This window comes from Natrix helvetica (assembly GCF_964273705.1).
Source record: "Natrix helvetica genome assembly, chromosome: 1".
NCBI classification, from domain to species: Eukaryota; Metazoa; Chordata; class Lepidosauria; order Squamata; family Natricidae; genus Natrix; species Natrix helvetica.
In genome coordinates, this window is record NC_138548.1 from 19,292,675 (window position 1) to 19,310,672 (window position 17,998).

Genomic DNA, 17,998 nt, shown 5'->3' on the forward strand with positions numbered 1-17,998 from the left:
TATTTTGGGCTTGTCCCTCTCCTGGAAGGAAGGCAGGGCCAGACCGGGGGTGGGTGGGAAGGGCTCATTTAATGCAAGGGCAAAAGTCTGAGCAGGGAGGCTTCGAGATAAAATACCAGTTGCTCTGTGCTTCTGACCTTGCTGCCAAATCCTGGAACTCTTGGAAAGGAAGCCCCGATGAGGTAAGCAGCCCTTGAGAGAGGAGGGTCCTTCCAAGGCACACAATTGCAACAAACCTCCAGGGCCGTGGAGTGGCAAGGACAGTGTCTCTGCTGGCTTCCAAGAATCTTCAGTTGCCATGGGTGGAAGAGATCTCCCGCTCCTCTCTGCCAAAGGAAGGCCTGGGAAGGCGTGCGCCCTTTGCTTGGGAATCGCCACGGTCCTTTTCCTGTTCTGCTTTGTCGTCTTCCTGATTTTGTACACGCAGGAGCGCCACGAAAAGATCACGGCCCACGAGGCTCTGGAAAGCAAAGCTCAGGAAAGGGAGGCCATGTGGATACAACTGCTGTCTAGCAATCAGACCCTGATGGAAACAGAACGACTTCTGGAGAGGAAGAAAAAAGAAAACCAAGACCTCAAGTCTACCTTGGCCACCACTAACCAGACTTTAGGAGAGAAGATGCGGCTTTTGGAGGAGATCGAACAGGAAAGGTCCTGGCTACAGGAGCACCTGGGAATTGTGAAGCACAACCTCACAACGATGGAAGGGCACTGGAACTCCTGCCAGGCTGAGCTGGTAAAATATTTTAATAATATTTAAATGGCAAAGTACTGTGCCTTAACTGTTTCCCTAGAAGAATTCTAATCCTTCAGCTGGGAGGCCATCCAGATTCATGGGAATGGCAACTTCCACAATCACCGTGCAGGACAGCCATGGGGGTAGTCTGGCTGGGAATTCTGGAAATTGTAGTCTCAGTGTATCGGGGAAGCATGACATTGGGGACGGGGGTTCTCATTGTGTGTTTTAGGGTCTACGCTCACTCTAAAGGTAAAGGTTCCCCTCGCACATATGTACTAGTCATTCCTGACTCCAGGGGGCGGTGCTCATCTGTTTCAAAGCCGAAGAGCCAGCGCCGTCCGAAGACGTCTCCGTGGTCATGTGACCGGCATGACAATGCCAAAGGCGCACGGAATGCTCTTACCTTCCCACCAAAGGTGGTTCCTATTTTTCTACTTGCATTTTTACGTGTTTTCTAACTGCTAGGTTGGCAGAAGCTGGGATAAGTAACGTTACGCCGCGCTAGGGATTTGAACCGCTGAACTGCCAACCTTTCTGATCGACAAGCTCAGTGTCTTAGCCACCAAGCCACCGCGTCCCTCTATCCATCCTTGATTCAGGAAAAAAAATTCTGCCAGAATTGAAATTGGGCTTGATTCTTCTCTTCCCAGCCTTTGTAATCTTCCGATTTTCCTTCAAGATAATGGTGGACAAAACATAATAGTTCTTACACACGCTTCAAGGCTGTCCTTGGGGTGGGCTAGCTAGAGTGTCCGAGTAAGAGAGAAAACATTGCTTTGCAATTTTGCGTTGCGAAACATTGCAATCAGTATTGCTAAGGACAACTTAAGCCTGCCGCACTCACGAGCCAAGGCAAGATAAAGGCAATAATAGGGGAAAACGGCACAAAAAGAAGTTTATGGGCTGTACTTTTGTGGTCAGGTGTAAATAAGAAAAGGCCTTCAGAACAGTAGTTCAACTCTCAGAAAAGCAGATGAATGCTAATCTACAGAGAAGCCTTGATTTACCTCCACTGATACATTTTATCTCAGCCTGGGGCCCTTCTGAAGTTTTTGATCCTAATTCATTTAACCTTTGCCATCTGGCTGGGGATGATGGAAGTGGTTGTTCAAAACACCTGAACAGGGTCAACTTCCTTCCTTCCCTTCCTTCTGGTGGAAGAAATATCCTTCTGGGTTCACTTCCAAGTGGGGGAAAAGACAGTGGAAACATGGAGGCTGTTTGGAAAGATGGTTTAATGGTGGACAGGATCACGTGGCTTCAGCTCCTGAACAGAAAAAGGGGGAACACATGCTTCCAGATGTTGGGAGAAGAAGAAAAGAGAGAGTGAGATGCTGAAAGTCCCTGGTTTTATGCCCTCTGTTGGACCCCACCCAAGAGCTTCCCGTTCCTGTGTAAGAAATGCATTCTGATTGGTGGTGAGACTCCCAGGGGGTGGTGCAGGGGCAACTCTGTGGGCTGTGCTGAGACCAGGCCTGTTTGTCCTGCTGACTGATGCAATCCTCCCAAGTGCCATGTGGTGATATGGGTGGAAGGTTAATCCTACCTTTGTTATGTAGAATAGACTGGCCCAGGCCTCTTAATGGCCCATTGACAAAGGTGGGGGCTATTAAGAGTGTGTTTGTTTCCTGCCTAAAAGCATGTTTCTCAATTTCTTATCCAGGGAAATATTATATTCTGCCTTTTCAACATTTCCTAGGAAATTTCATTCTTCTAGGAGAGGGGTGGGTTTTAACTTCCTACACTTCATTTCTTTCTTCTTTACTTACTTACTTATCTGAAACTTCTGGAACTTACACACAGAAATCCATCAGGAGACAAAAGCTGTAAAAGCAGAAGTAACAGTCTTGACAAGGTCACAACAAGGCAACATAGAATTGCCTTTAACCCTGGATTCCAAGCATAGTTTATCTCCAGCTCCTTGTTTGCAGCCCACAGCACTTGTTAAGTTCGGCTGCCAATTTTAGGCAGTGCAAGGAATGGATCTTGGATCCCCCCAAACTACAACATGCTTTGCGCTTTTAACTCCCACCCCAGTGATTTCAAGAAATGGGCCAAAAATATTGACTTATTCCTGATGACGCCATTGCATCATTGATTACACCCCCAAGCAATCATCGAAGGTTGGAAGGGGTGGTGGTGGAAATGTTTGGTGCTCTGGAAATCTAATTGACAGCTGAAAAAGTCATTTATTGTCCTGATAGTTAAAGACCTTAAGACCCTACCCCAAATCGTTTAATCTACTCGGTTTAAATTTTAAGATGAATGGTTTAAGTGCTGTATTGTGGATTTCTAAATATATTCTGCTTGCTGACATGTAACCCCACTATATATCACAGGACAAGGCAAACACAGACATAAAAATGAAACTCAGGTATGGGAAAGAGGAAAATGGTGGCTTGATTGCTGTTTTTAACAACGAATGCATATATGGCAAACGTCAAAGTTGCTGATTCATAACAATAATTGGTAAAAGCAGCATTAATCACCCTTATAATATATTGGCACAGGAATGTGACTCAACCCCCCTGTCTCTATAAAGTAGAGACCAGGGAGGTGAGGGACACACAAGCTTTGGGAGAGTTCCTGTTGTGTCCTTCTGCACAGACTGAAAGTTGTCCTATCACTCTTCAGCGTGGTTTGCGGGTCATTGTGCTTCCACAAACCGGGCACAACCCCCAGCTTTTCTGGGACATCCGTCCATTACCTGTGTTGGAAGAAATGTCCTTCTGGGTTCAGCTTCAAGTAGGGAAAAAGACACTGGAAACATGAAGGCTGCTTGGAAAGATGGTTTAATGGTGGACAGCACCACATGCTTCCAGATGTTGGGTGAAGAAGAAAGGAGAGAAAAAAAGGGGCTTGCTGAGAGTTCCTGAGTTTTTTATACTCTATGCCCCCCTCCATCTCTGCTTTCTGTTCCTGTGTAGGAAATGTATTCTGATTGGTTGTCAGACTCCCAGGACCGGGGGTGGGTGGGTTCTCAGCTAACTTTATAGGTTGTGTGCCTTTTGAGTCCCAAGCTTGGTTGAGTTCCCAGGTGCCCTGTGGTGAGAGGGGTAAAGGGCTAATACTATTGTTGGGAGAAATGTCCTTCTGGGTTCAGCTCCAAGTGGGGAAAAAGACACTGGAGACATGGAGGCTGCTTGGAAAGATGGCTTTAATGGTGGACAGGACCGCATGGCTTGAGTCCTGAACAGAAAAGGTGATCACATGCTTCAGTGTTGGTGGAGAAGAAGAGAAGGAAAGGGAAGAGACTGAAGAAGGGCTTGCAGGGATTTTTATAATCTGTTCGGCCCCACCTACCTGTTTCCTGTTCCTGTGTAAGAAATGTATTCTAATTGGTTGTCAGACTCACATGGCCCCATGCAAGGGCAACCCTCTAGGCTGAGCTTTGAATCCAGGTTTGGTTGAGTTCAGATGCCATGTGGTCAGTTGAGTAAAGGCTTATATTATCATGCCTTCATTCCCATCCCCCTGGAGGGGAAGGGGAGAACTCTTTTATTATGTAAAGGGACTGGCTCAGGCTTTAATGGCTCATGGACAAAAGGTGGGGGCAGGAAGTTGCAGGGAGAGTTACCTTGTCTTTTTGAAACATGTTTCTTTTCACATCCAGAGAAATATTCTGCCTTTTCAATATTTCCTAAGATATTTCATTTTTCTGGGAGAGGGCTGGATGATAACTTCCTACAATATCATGCCTCAATCCCATCACCCTGGAGATAAAGGGGGATACCTTTGTTATGTAGAATAGACTGGCTCAGGCATTTTAATGGCCCATTCACAAAGATAAAGAGTGAGTCCGTTTCCTACCTAAAAACATCTCTCTCCATTTCCCATCCAGGGAAACACAATATTCTGCCCCTTCAATACTTCCCAGGATATTTCACTTTTCTAGGAGAGGAGTGGGTGCTAACTTCCTACACCTGAAAATACTAAGGATCAAACATGAAACACCTGCAAAGTGGATTTTCCCACTTGGGGGGGGGAAGGCCCTACTATTTCCCTGCAATCTCAGTAAATGGAGGCTTCCTGTCGTGAATTGTGAAGTGGGCGATTTAAGGGCACCGTCCTTTCCATACAAAAAGAGGAAGCGTGTGCCTCAAAGCAAATTTACTTAACGGCCCTAAGATTCACTTAACTGATGATTGAAGGAAATCAGTCATGACTGATTAGCAAATTGTCTTGTTTAGGAATGGAAATTCTGGTCTCATTTGTGGTCATAAATCAAGACAACCTGTAATTTGGGATTCAGGACTCTCTTTAAAAAGGGTCAATAAAGTCAGGAAGGTAGCCCTGATTGTGCAGTCAGGGTCCTATTGCTTTTATGAGCACCACAGTCTACAACACATGGAAAACAATTTCAACTGCACAATTGTGACTGAAGTTTTGGCTTTTTTGACTACCCTCCCGCTAGCAGCCTTGCAGGACGCCAGAGTTATCCTCCGTTATTGCATTCTCTTAGAAGACTTGCAATAAGGATTCCAGAATAAATGGTAACTTACTGCATTCAGTTCTGGTCACCACGATGTAAAAAAGATGTGGAGACTCTAGAAAGAGTGCAGAGAAGAGCAACAAAGATGATTAGGGGACTGGAGACTAAAACATATGAAGAACGGTTGCAGGAACTAGGTATGTCTAGCTTAAGAGAAAGAAGGACTAGGGGAGACATGACAGCAGTGTTCCAATATCTCAGGGGTTGCCACAAAGAAGAGGGAGTCAAGCTATTCTCCAAGGCACCTGAGGACAGAACAAGAAGCAATGGGTGGAAACTAATCAAGGAGAGAAGCAACTTAGAACTGAGGAGAAACTTCCTGACAGTTAGAACAATTAATCAGTGGAAAAACTTGCCTCCAGAAGTTGTGAATGCCCCAACACTGGAAGTCTTTAAGATGATGTTGGATAGCTATTTGTCTGAAACTGTATAGGGTTTCCTGCCTAGGCAGGGGGTTGGACTAGAAGACCTCCAAGGTCCCTTCCAACTCTACTATTGTATTGTATTGTATTGTACTACTCTTTATTACATAAGACTTGGATACATAGCACTCCTCCAGTTCTCTTCCTGTCTGTTGCAAAGCCTCCTGGGACTTGCAGTCCAGTCCTCTCAAAAGTCAATTTTTGCAAATGGCATGAAGTGAGCATTTGTTTATTTGTTAATCAAATTTATATCGCTCAGAGCGACCCAGAGTTGCTTCTGAATGAGATGGGCACCACACAGGGGTGGGATCCTGCCGGTTCGGTGATCACGTGCTTTGCGCGCTTTCAACAAAACTTACCTTCCATGTTACTTCTTGGGCAGTAACACAGCCGAGGCATGGCAATCCACTCTGCCGCGGGAATCAGCTGAGAGGATATAGGTAAGTAAAATGCAGGGATGGGCCATCCAGCCCAGCTGATTGTTGGAGCGAACCGGTTTGCTCCCCAGCTGATTGTCGGAGCCCAAACCATTCCAAATCAGCTGCATCCCATCCCTGGCACCACATAGATTTAATAAATAGATAAATAACCATAGCCTGCCCAAGCCCCTGTCTTCCCAATTTCCAGCATTGTAAGTTGTTGGTTCATCTTTATTTTTATTTATTTTTCTAAAATACATTTTTATTTTAAACACATATAGACATAAATAAAACAAAAACATAGATTAAAACAACAAAGGAACCAAGCATTCCCTCATACAGCAGTTCCATATCGGTACGTATTTATACAATAAGACATTTGCCTCCTATACATTCCTATCTTACGTTCGTGATCCCTTTATTCTTTACTTATTTATATCTGCTATTCCATATTTATTTGTACTTAACTGTTTATATCAGAATATCATATTACCTATTATACTTTATGTTCCAACTAACTTTTAACTACTGTGTCTTAATTCATCTTAACTACGTCTTATCCCTCTCTCTTAATACTTCTATTTATTTTCATTTCTAGTACATCGTTCAAGAAAATATTACATCTTTCGTGGCAATAATCACCCAACAAGCTGCAGAAGGACGGAAACTCAAAGGTGAGGCAAGAAAAGGAATATGTAAGAGCTTCCTTCCAGAACTCGACCAACAGAGTGTGAAAACAATCCTGCAAACATGAACAAACCTTCATCCATCAAAATGAAGAATTTGGCTCTGGGTTTGCTGGCTTTTATTTCTCAAGTCCTCCAAGACATGGGAAAGTTCCCTTCTGGTTCTGTCTTCCTGGGCTGGAAATGGAAGTCTTGTGTTCTGACTTCACATCTTTTATCAGTCATATTTGCCCAAAAAATGCATGAGTTTTCATGAAGGTGATCATTAGACATAATTGAACAAAAATGGAACGTGTTCACTTCCTGTTTCAATATGGGCGCACTGGAATTTAGTCAAGCTCTGAATGTACTCATTTTATTTATTTGTTAAGTTTTGTTATCCAGGCTTTATTACTCTCTAAGTAACTCAAGGCAGCAAACATATCAATACTCCTCTCTTCATAAATGCTTTCAAGGTTGTCTGCAAGATGTGATAAAAAAAAGTCAAGATTGGTTTGGTTTGGTTTATTTGGATTTATATGCCGCCCTTCTCCAAAAGGACTCAGGGCGGTGTACAACATTAAAAAACACACATCTCAAAAGTTAAAAAAGATTAAATCCATTTCCAAAAAAACAAACCAAATTTTTTTTTTAAAAAATACATTTAAAATAAGTTAAAATTAAAATTAACAGGCCAGGCCGGCTTGCCGGAAAAGCCAACCTTTTAGGGCGCATCGGAAGGACCGGAGGTCAGGGATTATACGGAGCTCCGGGGGCAGCTCATTCCAGAGGGAAGGCGCTCCCACAGAGAAGGCTCTCCCCCTGGGGGTCACCAGCCAACACTGCCTGGCTGACGGCACCCTGAGGAGGCCAACTCTGTGGGATCGTACTGGACGGTGGGAGGCTACTGGTGGCAGTAGGTGGTCTCACAGGTACCCTGGGCCTAAGCCATGGAGCGCTTTAAAGGTCATAATTAATACCCTGAATCACACCCGGAAAACAACCGGCAACCAGTGCAGGCCGTCTAAAAGGGGTGTAACAAGGGAGCACCTAGGTACCCCCATGACAACCCGCGCGGCCGCATTCTGGACCAGCTGAAGCCTCCGGGTGCTCTTCAAGGGCAGCCCCATGTAGAGAGCATTGCAGCCACAACAGTGTGGTCAAACTTTTTAAGTACTAGTACAGTAAAACAACTAGCTGTTGAATGCACTGATTTAGAAACCTACACCTCAGGGAAGGAGAGGAGAAAAGGAGGGGATAAAAAGCAATTATCCATGTAAAATGCTTATATGGAAATCTGATGGTCACTTTCTTGCCTGCCTTAGATCTAATTGATCACCTTCTGGAGCAGATCAGCAGCAAAACAACGCAGTTGGCAGATGCAAAGCGTCAATTCCAGGAGGAACGGTAAGACCAACAGAACACAATATGTTTACCTTAGTCTCCATGAAAATACAAAGTTTTGCTTGCTGGATTGGGTCAAAAATCCATCCACCTTATGATCAGATTTCCAGCAATGGTCCTCCAGACCCATCTGGCCCAGAGGCTGCCAGTTTGACCCCTCTGCCTTAGACCATAGGAATATTGTGAAAAAAATGGACTACGTGAAGGCAAGAATCCTTGCCATTTGTATTCCCAGCAATTATTTTGAGTTTCACTATGTTGAATTCCATTTAGCCATTTTATATAGAAGAAGAACCCAAGTGCATCGGAAATAGTCAGTTGAGTCTATTCTATCTGTAGTATTAAGGGAGAGAGGAAGGGAGGGAGGAAGTTACTGCTTCATCCCAATGCTCTACAGCCGTGATGGCGAACCTATGGCACACCTACCGCAGGTGACACGCAGAGCCCTCTCTGCGGGCACACGAACCATCACCCCAGCTCAGCTCCACAGTGCATGTGCACACGACTCCTGCCAGCCAGCTGATGCTCAGGTCTCTGCTGCACATGTGGGGAAGGGGCGCATGTGTGAAACGCATTCACACGAGCGGGGGTTGGGGAGTCACATACTCAGGGGCGGGAGTAGCACTGGGTATGTGGAGTGCCCCCGCCCGTGGCCCGTTTTTGATCCCAGGAGGCTCCAGTGAGGCCTACTAGGCCCAAAACGGGGCGCAGTGTGTGTGTGTGTGATGCGTGTGCATGCACAGGAGGGCAAGGGGGTGTCTTGCACGCATTGCATTATGGGTGCGGGTGTGCACGCTCGCTTTTGTCACGTGACAGCAAAAAGGTTAGCCATTACTGCTGTACAGTCTTCGTCAGGGCGTAACTGGTGTGTTGGACTACAACTCTCATGATTCCCAGCCAGTATGGCCAAAGTAAGATGTTAAAAGGAGCGTTCAGGGTGCCTTCTTCTGGCGTTTCACATTGGAGTAAGAAATCCAACTCTCTATTTATAAAATTTAGCAATATGTATTCATTTCAAAGGAATAGAAAGTACAGGATCTGTCATTTTTTTTCAAGAGCTAGGATATTCAGAGAGATTTTGCCATACCACCCATTCTGGCTGAGCATTATAAAAGCTGTTGACTTTTCCTTCAAGTCTGCATTTCACAAAAGTTTTACCACTCCCTGTAGTGTTGTGTTTCATTTTCCACTGACTTCATTGTTTCTTCTTTCAGCCATCCTCCTATTGTATGAATATCAGCTCTAACAGGAAGGAGGTTGGCACGTCTTAGAAATTTATTTTGGCAACTACCAGAACCTCTCAAATTCACATCTGAGAAAATTGTGAAACGCACTGAACATTTTCAAATAGACCCGAAATGGTGGATAGTTTAGTGCAATGCTTTTCAACCTTAGCAACTTTAAGAAGGGTGGACTTCAACTCCCAGAATTCCCAAGTCAGGAGCTGTCTGGAGAATTCTGGGAGTTGAAGTCCACACATCTCAAAATGGCCAAGATTGAGAAACACTGGTTTAGTGGATTTTGGAACTGACCTAGGAGCTGGACTAGATGATCTCTAAGCTTCTTTCCAGCTCATGCATTGGATGATTCCTAGGCTCCTCCTCAAACCCTGAAGAGATAGGACCTTCCTTCATTTCTTTTCTGTGGTAGCTACTGGAAAAAATAAATGCAGAATCTTGCTGGTAGTCACTTGAACTCTGTGCTTTACAATATTCACTTTCACATCTAATTTGACAAAGTATTTATTTCCCTAGAAACAATTTTGACAAATATCGGCAAGAGGTTGCAAAGCCGGCACAAGAAAATGATATCCCATGTGACAAAGGCATCCTTCGTGATTGCAACCTGGTTTTGCTGCCCTTCATCCTTGTTGAGCTTCTCCTCTTCCTATAGCCTGATGGACAAGAGATGGACATTTCAGCCTCTTTTATCTGCGCTTCTGCAGTGGACAATTGGTTTGGGGGTAACTCTTCTGCTCTTCAAAGCTTTTCCAACTGTTGGAGGTGTGACTGTGGGTTCGAAATGTTGCGGCAAACTGGGGAGATGAACCTCAGTCAGCCAGAGATGGGACGTGAGACCACAAGATGCAAGAGAAAACAGGTTTATTGATGCATCAGAGTTCAGAGCGTTAACACAGCAAAGTCTGAACTGCCCTGGGTAGGCCCAGGACAGGGGTTTTATACCCACCTGGATTCAGGGGGTTTACACGGGCGTGTTCTTCTAAGGAAAAGGAGGCACGAGGGGAGTATACATATCGGATTTATCATTATTGCACATTTTACAGTAATATGTTGGAAATGTACTTTGGAAAGTTACAGAAAGAGAAGTGAAAAAGTTAGCATCAGCAACCTCTTAATACCAACGGTTTATTAATACGCTAAATGGCAGTTTTATATCTTACCCCATCTGTTTCCTCCTGTGCCCAACTCGTGAAGCATGTTGCAACTTATGTTTCAGTAAGATTTGTAATATATCTTAAGCAAGCAGAAGAAGTCCTTTTAATATGTAGACTTAATTGAACCTTTTATATTAAGGAGTATGGGGGCTCCTATACCCATCAGGTAAGGGGGCTATTTACCTGCTGCCTCATTATGACTCATCATCACTTTAACACTAAAACACTTTGTAGTCACTTAAGGGCCAGCATTTACCTGTCTCTCTGGCACGCCTGGAAAATAAAAAACTTTTCATGGTATCTCATTTGTCCTGGTGGGTTTCCTATGTTTTGGTCTTGATCAGGAGTCAGCAACCTGTGACTCTGGAGCCGAGTGTGGCTCTCTCATCCCTCTGCTGCAGCTCCCTGTCACCAGTCGGCGCCACAATTTTGAGAAGAGCTTCCGGTTGGGGGCGGGGAGGGGAAGCACAGCACGCCAGGAGGAGACTTTATGGCAAGGGACGGGTTTCCTGCTCAGCTCTACAATTGATAGGGATTTCAGTTAGGACAGGTAGAGGAAAAAGGACACTGCGCTAGGAGGAAACTCTATGGTAGGGGAACTGGACTTCTGGTCGGCTCCAGAATTGAACGGGGGACTTCCGGTTAAGACCTTTGTGGCTCTTCAAATGTTTAAGGTTGCCGACCCCTGGTCTTGATATATACTGGAGTCTTTTATTGGGTACAAAAAGTTGGGAAAGTTGTCCATGAAGTACAAAAATGCAGAAAACTATTAAGCATCAGGGAAATCAGGAGTTCCAGGCAGTTCAAATGAGTATAAAGATTTATTGCAAGCTTAAGCGCTCTACAAGAATCTGACCAACTAACGGTCAAAGGAAATGAGCGGGAGATAAGAGAGGCATTCAAGGTGGGCAGGACTTAGATCTCTTGCAGACACACAAGGACTTGTGACTTATGATGCATTTGACCCCTCCCTCGGGCTAGCTTGGTGAGCTCCTACAAAAACATTGTTCCTGAATTTGTGTCTACTATGTGATGCCAAAGGAGAGAGAGAATATGTATGTTGGAGCTCGGGACATTTGCACATTTGACTTCTAAGCAGGCAATAAGGGCATGGGGGCACTGTTCCATGTTACACTGTCTTGTATCTGGTGCACTTTAGCACTGATGATGTAACCTAGTTTGGTAATGAAACGTCTGCAAGAAAACCACCAAGCTCAGAGAGCACCAAGGACCTCTAAGTTCAACCTTAAGCCGGCCATTTGTAAGGCTTGGAAGATGCCACTTGGAGATTTAGTTGCACAGCAGAATCTGCATTAAACATGGCTGAAAATTCTGTATTGTGGCTTCTGATTACATTATATGGTATTTTAATATGGTATTTAATATGGCGTTTATGTTTTATATGCTCTTTCAATATATTTTATCTATTGTTTGGGGTTGCAGTTTTAGCAGTTGTGAGCTGTCCAAAGTCGTCCAGTTGAGATAGGCAGCTATACAAATCGATTATAATATATAAATAAACCAGGACTACTTGGAATAGTTATACAACACCAATACTTCAGGAGTTACGCTGTTGACTTCCTGATGCTGGCTTGTTGTGACTGACTGTTGTTCTTATTTGCCTTTGCCAATCTGTAGTATGAAGGGAAAAAAAGTCGGCAGGAAATAATTACAAAACAATCCAATCAAGGGAGCTCAGAATCCAGTAAACAAGGATTAAACTGAAAACAACTAGCAACATTTAAAATGGGGCACATTTTAAGCTTCATTTGTATAGCCTCCATGCCTTGCGTAACCTGGCTATTGGTCAGCTGCTGCTCCAGCTCCAAGTTAGATCTACATCAGAGGTGTCAAACTCAAGGCCCGGGGACCACGGGGTTCTTAGATCCGCCGTGCAGGGCCGCCCTGGAAACAGTGAAGGACTGGCCCACGGTGCCTCTGAAAGCCAAAACAGGCTCCCGAGCGCCATTTCTGGCTGTGACGGTCTCCTGCAACCCTCTGCCAGCGAAAACAGAGCTCAGGAGGGCCGCGTGCGTTTTCGCTGGCCAAGCATTCGGGCCACCACAGGTGCCCCCAACATGAGTGACATTGAGCTGGCCACACCCACCCAGCCACGCCCACCCAAGGTCAAACACAACCCTGATGCGGCCCTCAGTGAAATAGAATTTGACACCCTTGATCTATAGCCGTGATGGCGAACCTATGACACGTGTGCCACAGGTGTCACACGGAGCCATATCTGCTGGCAAGTGAGCCATCAGCTCCGGTGTGCATGCACACGCAGGGCAGCTGATATTCAGCCTTCTGGAGGTCTGGGGGAGGCCGTTTTCCCCCTCCCCAGGCTTCAAGAAAACCTCCGGAGGGCCAAAAATGGGCCCAATGGGCAACCTGGAAGTTTGTTTCCATGCACAGGAGTGGTGGTTCCATGTGCAGATGGGCGGGGCGCATTGCATGGTGGGTGTGAGGCACACGCGCATGTGCTATTGCATACACACCCACAATTTCGGCACGCGAGGACAAAAAGGTTCGCCATCACTGATCTATAGGGTTACCAAAAGGGGACAGGTCTTCCTTTTTATCTTCAGATCCTCTGTCCGGTAGTCATAGCCTTAAAATCCAATCGTGTCTGGTTTTAAGAGCAGCCATTCTCAATCTTTTGAGCATTTTTCAAGCCTTGGGGAACCCACTGCACATTCCGGCTCAAATATAGGCCAGAAGTTATGAAATTATTATATTCATTGCACAGGAGGCCTGCAAATATGCATTATTATACCAGTGTACTTAAACTAAAGATAAAACAAAACTTTTTGGGGGGCTCTGGTGGCATCGGTTTCTCTCTCTTGCATGTGCTGTCTTAACAACTGTTGTTCCTCTCACTTCTCCTCTCCTCCTCCCTTACTCTTCAGCTCAGCTCCACTTACTCCTCACACCTCAACCTGGAGTTTGCTCACCTCCCTGTTTGCATGTGATTGGTCCCTGTCCCCCCACACCCCACTTCCCCGAGTATGCACACTCTTGCACACTCTAGTGGGGAAACCCAGAGTTGGAGTTTTTTTGTTTGGTCTCTGCTTCTTAAAAATAAATCAAGATCTCCCAAGGAACTCTTAGTGACCTCACAGAAACCTAGGGTATCATGGGACCCAGGTTGAGAAACCTTGCTTTAATATCCAACTGAGCATCTTTTCCCAGGGTAAAGTTAATAAGCATCACCTGAAATTGACAAGACCTTGATGAAGTGCACACTGAAGCCTTTGCTTCCCAACCCACTCCAGCACCTTAAACTACCAGCTGCTGCTAGCCTTTTTTTTTCCCAGTGTGTTCACTACTCTGTGCCTGTTTACTCTCTTGTAATCCCTGCCTCTCCAATGAATGTAAATACAAATAATAATAGTGTGTCCTCCTTTCTCTCCCATTTGTCCTCTTTTCCAATTAGCCATGTCATGCTTTGCCTAAAGTATTCGCTCACCTGCCTTTACTCGCATATGAACGTACTGTAAGTGACATCCCATTCCTAATCCATAGGGTTCAATATGATGTCGGTCCACCCTTTGCAGCTATAACAGCTTCAACTCTTCTGGGAAGGCTGTCCACAAGGTTCAGGAGTGTGTTTATGGGAATCTTTGACCATTCTTCCAGAAGCGCATTTGTGAGGTCACACACTGTGTTGGACGAGTTTACAAGGCCTCACACTTCATGGCTGAGTTGCTGTCGTTCCTAAACACTTCCACGTTCTCATAATACAGCTGACAGTTGACTGTGGAATATTTAGGAGCGAGGAAATGTCACGACTGGATTTGTTGCATAGGTGGCTTCCTATCACACTTCCACGCTGGAATTCACTGAGCTCCTGAGAGTGACCCATTCTTTCACAGATGTTTGTCAAAACAGCCTGCATGCCTAGGTACTTGATTTTATACACCTGTGGCCATAGAAGTAATTGGAACACCTGATTCTGATTATTTGGATGGATGAGCGAATACTTTTGGCAATATAGCGCATCTGGTGGCCCTAAACCCATGATGGCAAACCTATGGCATTGTGCCACAGGGGGCATGCAGCACCCTCTACGTGGGCCAGGGGTGGGTTCCTGTCAGTTCTAACCTCTTCTATAGAAGAGGTTCCACAAATCTACAGTGCCGTTTAGAACCGGTTCCAGCTCCCTCCCCCCGCCCGTCCGCACATCAAGATGAAGAGCGAGAGGAGGAATTCTGGGAGTTGAAGTCCACAAGTCTTAAAGCTGTCAAGTTTGAACACCCCTGGGTTTTTTTCTAAAGGGTTAGGGGTGCAAGGGTCTTGTAACTTGACAGCTTTAAGACTTGCATGCTTCAAATGCCAGAGTTTCTGAGTCAACATTTTGGTTGCTAAGCAAGAGCGTTGTTAAGTGAGTTTCACCACATTTTACAAGTTGGTCACGCACACCCAGTCACATGACTGCCAAACCACTCCCACTCAGTCACATGGCCAGCAAGCCACTCCCACAAAGCAGGCCACACCTGCAGAAGAGGTTCTAAATATTTTTGAAACCCACCACTGATGTGGGCGCACGAGCTGTCGCCCTAGTTCAGCTCCACCATGCAAGCATGCACGCCTCCTGCCAGCCAGCTGGTTGTCGGGTCTCTGCCACGCATGTGCGAGGGGCAGTGCGCATGCAGGGGGTCCACATGCATGCATGGGAGGTTGGGCGTGGGGGTGCATGCATGCACGGGGGCATGGGGCATGTGGGGGTGCACATGTGCATGCACAAGGGCGGGGCGCACACGCAGGGGCTACACATGCATTGCATTTTTGGGGTTCAGGCACACACGCACACATTTGCACACAAGCGAGCATGCTTTCGGCATTCAATCTAGAAAAGTTTAGCCATCATTGCCCTAGAGAGATCCCACAAGGCACATGTTCTGTCTCCAGAAAATATGATAGGGAGGGACATTTTCAGCACAGCCTCCCTGCTGTGAGAACTCCCTAACCCTGGATCCAACAATAGCATCTTCACTCCTAATATTTAGGAAATTGTTAAAACCTTGTTCTTTTGAAGAATATTTGGAGCCATGAAAATGAGGGATGTGCATGCTGGAGGTTAAGTATGGCAGGGCATGGATGTAATGCTGTCAAAGTTTTGAGAGAGTTTGTACTTTGTCATTAGAATGAAATTTGATATATATTATTGCATTTCAGAGAAAAAACAATAACTATATTTATGGCTGACTGGATACCCCTTATATAGACCTTTTACATGAAATTTAAAAAAACGGACTTATGATTTGTTGGTTTTCAGGATTAGAGAAAAAAGGGTAATAGAAAAAAATAGCTTTTTCTGGAATCATAAGAGTAACAGTAACAGTAATATTGTAATTATGTATTTGCTGCAAAGGAAATTGAGAGCTCTTCATTCTATTCTTTTACCCTTTTTCTGCACTTTTCTTTCTTTCTTTTAATTATGTGTTATTTTATGTTCTCTGTAAAACTTTAAGATATTTTAAAAGGTTCATAAATTGTGTGGAGGCTGCTTAGATTTGTACCAGAGGTGGTATTCAGCAGGTTCTGACCAGTTCTGGAGAACCGGTAGTGGAAATTTTGAGTAGCTCAGAGAAAGAACGTTGGTCTTACCTGAACATTTCTTTTAAGGAAAGTGGAGGAAGGGGTCACGTGAGGGTTTAGCACAGCCTGATTGGTCCATTAGACTGAGAGAAAACTTCTTAACCTTCAGCTTCTCCTGTTGGTTCCCAGTTTCCGCGATGTCAAGGTCTTCTGCAAGATACAAGAAACACAAGGACAAGCCCACCCGGGCCTCCCCCCACCGACCCTGTCTAACTAACTAGGGCAGGATTGTGACCCCTTCCTCCACTTTCCTTAAAAGAAACATTCAGGTAAGACCAACGTTCTTTTTCCAGTAAAGTGGAGGAAGGGGTCACGTGAGGGACATGCCAAAGTTACGTCCCAGAGAGGGTAGACTGGGTCCCAGGGGGAGGATCGGCCGCCACCCTCTGGAGAACCCTCCTACCGAAGGATACCTCAGCCAAGGCGTACACATCTAGCCGGTAGTGTCTAATGAAAGGGGTAGGAGACGCCCAGGTAGCCGCCCGGCAGATATCCTCGAGAGGAGCCCTGGTAGCCCATGCTGCAGTAGTAGCAGCACTCCGGGTCGAATGAGCGGTGATGCCCTGGGGAGGTGACTGTCCCGAAGCTCCATACGCCTCAGCTATGGCTTGTCTAATCCACCGTCCAATAGTGGAGGAAGAAACCCTCGCTCCCAACGACCCCGGCCTAAAAGAGACGAAAAGCGCCTCCGTCTTACGTATGCTCTCTGTCCATTTTAGGTAGATACGAACGGCGCGCCGGACGTCCAGCCTGTGCCACACCTGCTCCCTCTCCCTAGATGGGTTAGGGCAGAAGTTGGGCAGGACAATTTCCTGAGCCCTGTGAAATGGCGTGTTCACCTTAGGAACAAAGGACGGGTCCAAACGAAGGACGACCCTGTCCTGGTGCACTAGCACAGATCACTGCGTGCTGAGAGAGCTCCTAACTCCGATATACGCCTGGCCGAAGTGATGGCCACTAGAAAAACCACCTTAAGGGTGAGTAGGCGCATATGGATAGTCCTAAAGGGTTCGAAGGGAGACCCCGTCAAGGCCCTTAGAACCAAGGGAAGGTCCCAGGTGGGAAACCTGTGAACTGTAGGCGGTCGGAGATTTACCGCCCCTTTCAGAAAATGTTTAACCAACAGGGAGTGGGAAAGGGAAAAGGACCCCTCCCCCTTCAGGATGGTGGCCAAGGCCGCTACCTGATGTTTAAGAGTGTTGTGGGACAGGCTGTCCTCCAGTCCCTTCTGTAGGAACTCAAGGACGTCTGGGACCGTGGCCCTAGAGGGATCAAACCCAAGGGAGACGCACCACCTGTCAAAGGCAGCCCAGGTGGCGTTGTAAATTCTGGTAGTGGAGGGCCTCCTAGAGGCCTCCAAGGTCGCAATGACCCCCGAGGATAGCTTCCTCCCCCTTAAGAGTCCCCGCTCAAGAGCCAAGCGGCTAGCTTGAGCCATTGCGGGTCTGGATGAACTAGGACGCAGTGTCGTAGAACTAAGTCCCCTAGGGGTATCCTCCACGGTTCGGACACTGACAGCTGGATCAAGTCCGCGAACCAGGACCTCCGAGGCCAATAAGGGGCCAACATTATAACCCTCGCCCTCTCTGCCACTATCTTCCGAATCGTCCCGGGGATGAGGGGTAGGGGCGGGAAGGTGTAGAGAAGGCCTGGAGGCCATGGGCACCAGAGGGCATCGGTGCCCTCTGCCCGGGGAGACTGGAACCGGGAGAAGAACCTTGGCAGTTGGGCGTTCTCAGGATTGGTGAACAAGTCCACCAGCGGCGTGCCGAATCTCCGGCAAATGCTTTGGAACAATTCTGGAGCCAGCTGCCACTCGCCATTGTCCAGTGTCGCTCGGCTCAGCCAGTCCGCTTGGTGGTTG

General features: G+C 46.3%; 1 protein-coding gene across 1 annotated transcript; it reads left to right on the forward strand.

The window, feature by feature from the left end:
* The first annotated feature begins 214 nt into the window (after positions 1–214).
* LOC309385460 (uncharacterized protein) lies at positions 215–12,044 on the forward strand. Its single transcript, XM_081939962.1, has 4 exons — positions 215–736; positions 6,671–6,746; positions 8,063–8,144; positions 9,896–12,044. The coding sequence occupies exons 1-4, from the start codon at positions 299–301 to the stop codon at positions 10,032–10,034; spliced, it is 735 nt and encodes a 244-aa protein (XP_081796088.1). The 5' UTR covers positions 215–298; the 3' UTR covers positions 10,035–12,044.
* The last annotated feature ends 5,954 nt before the right edge of the window (positions 12,045–17,998 follow it).

Excerpts from the sequence above, each read along its gene's own strand:
- LOC309385460 (XM_081939962.1), top strand. The coding sequence starts at position 299 with ATGGGTGGAAGAGATCTCCCGCTCCTCTCTGCCAAAGGAAGGCCTGGG. Across the intron at positions 737-6,670 it reads ACTCCTGCCAGGCTGAGCTG|TACATCGTTCAAGAAAATAT; the intron begins GTAAAATATTTT and ends TTTCATTTCTAG. Across the intron at positions 8,145-9,895 it reads CGTCAATTCCAGGAGGAACG|AAACAATTTTGACAAATATC; the intron begins GTAAGACCAACA and ends TTATTTCCCTAG.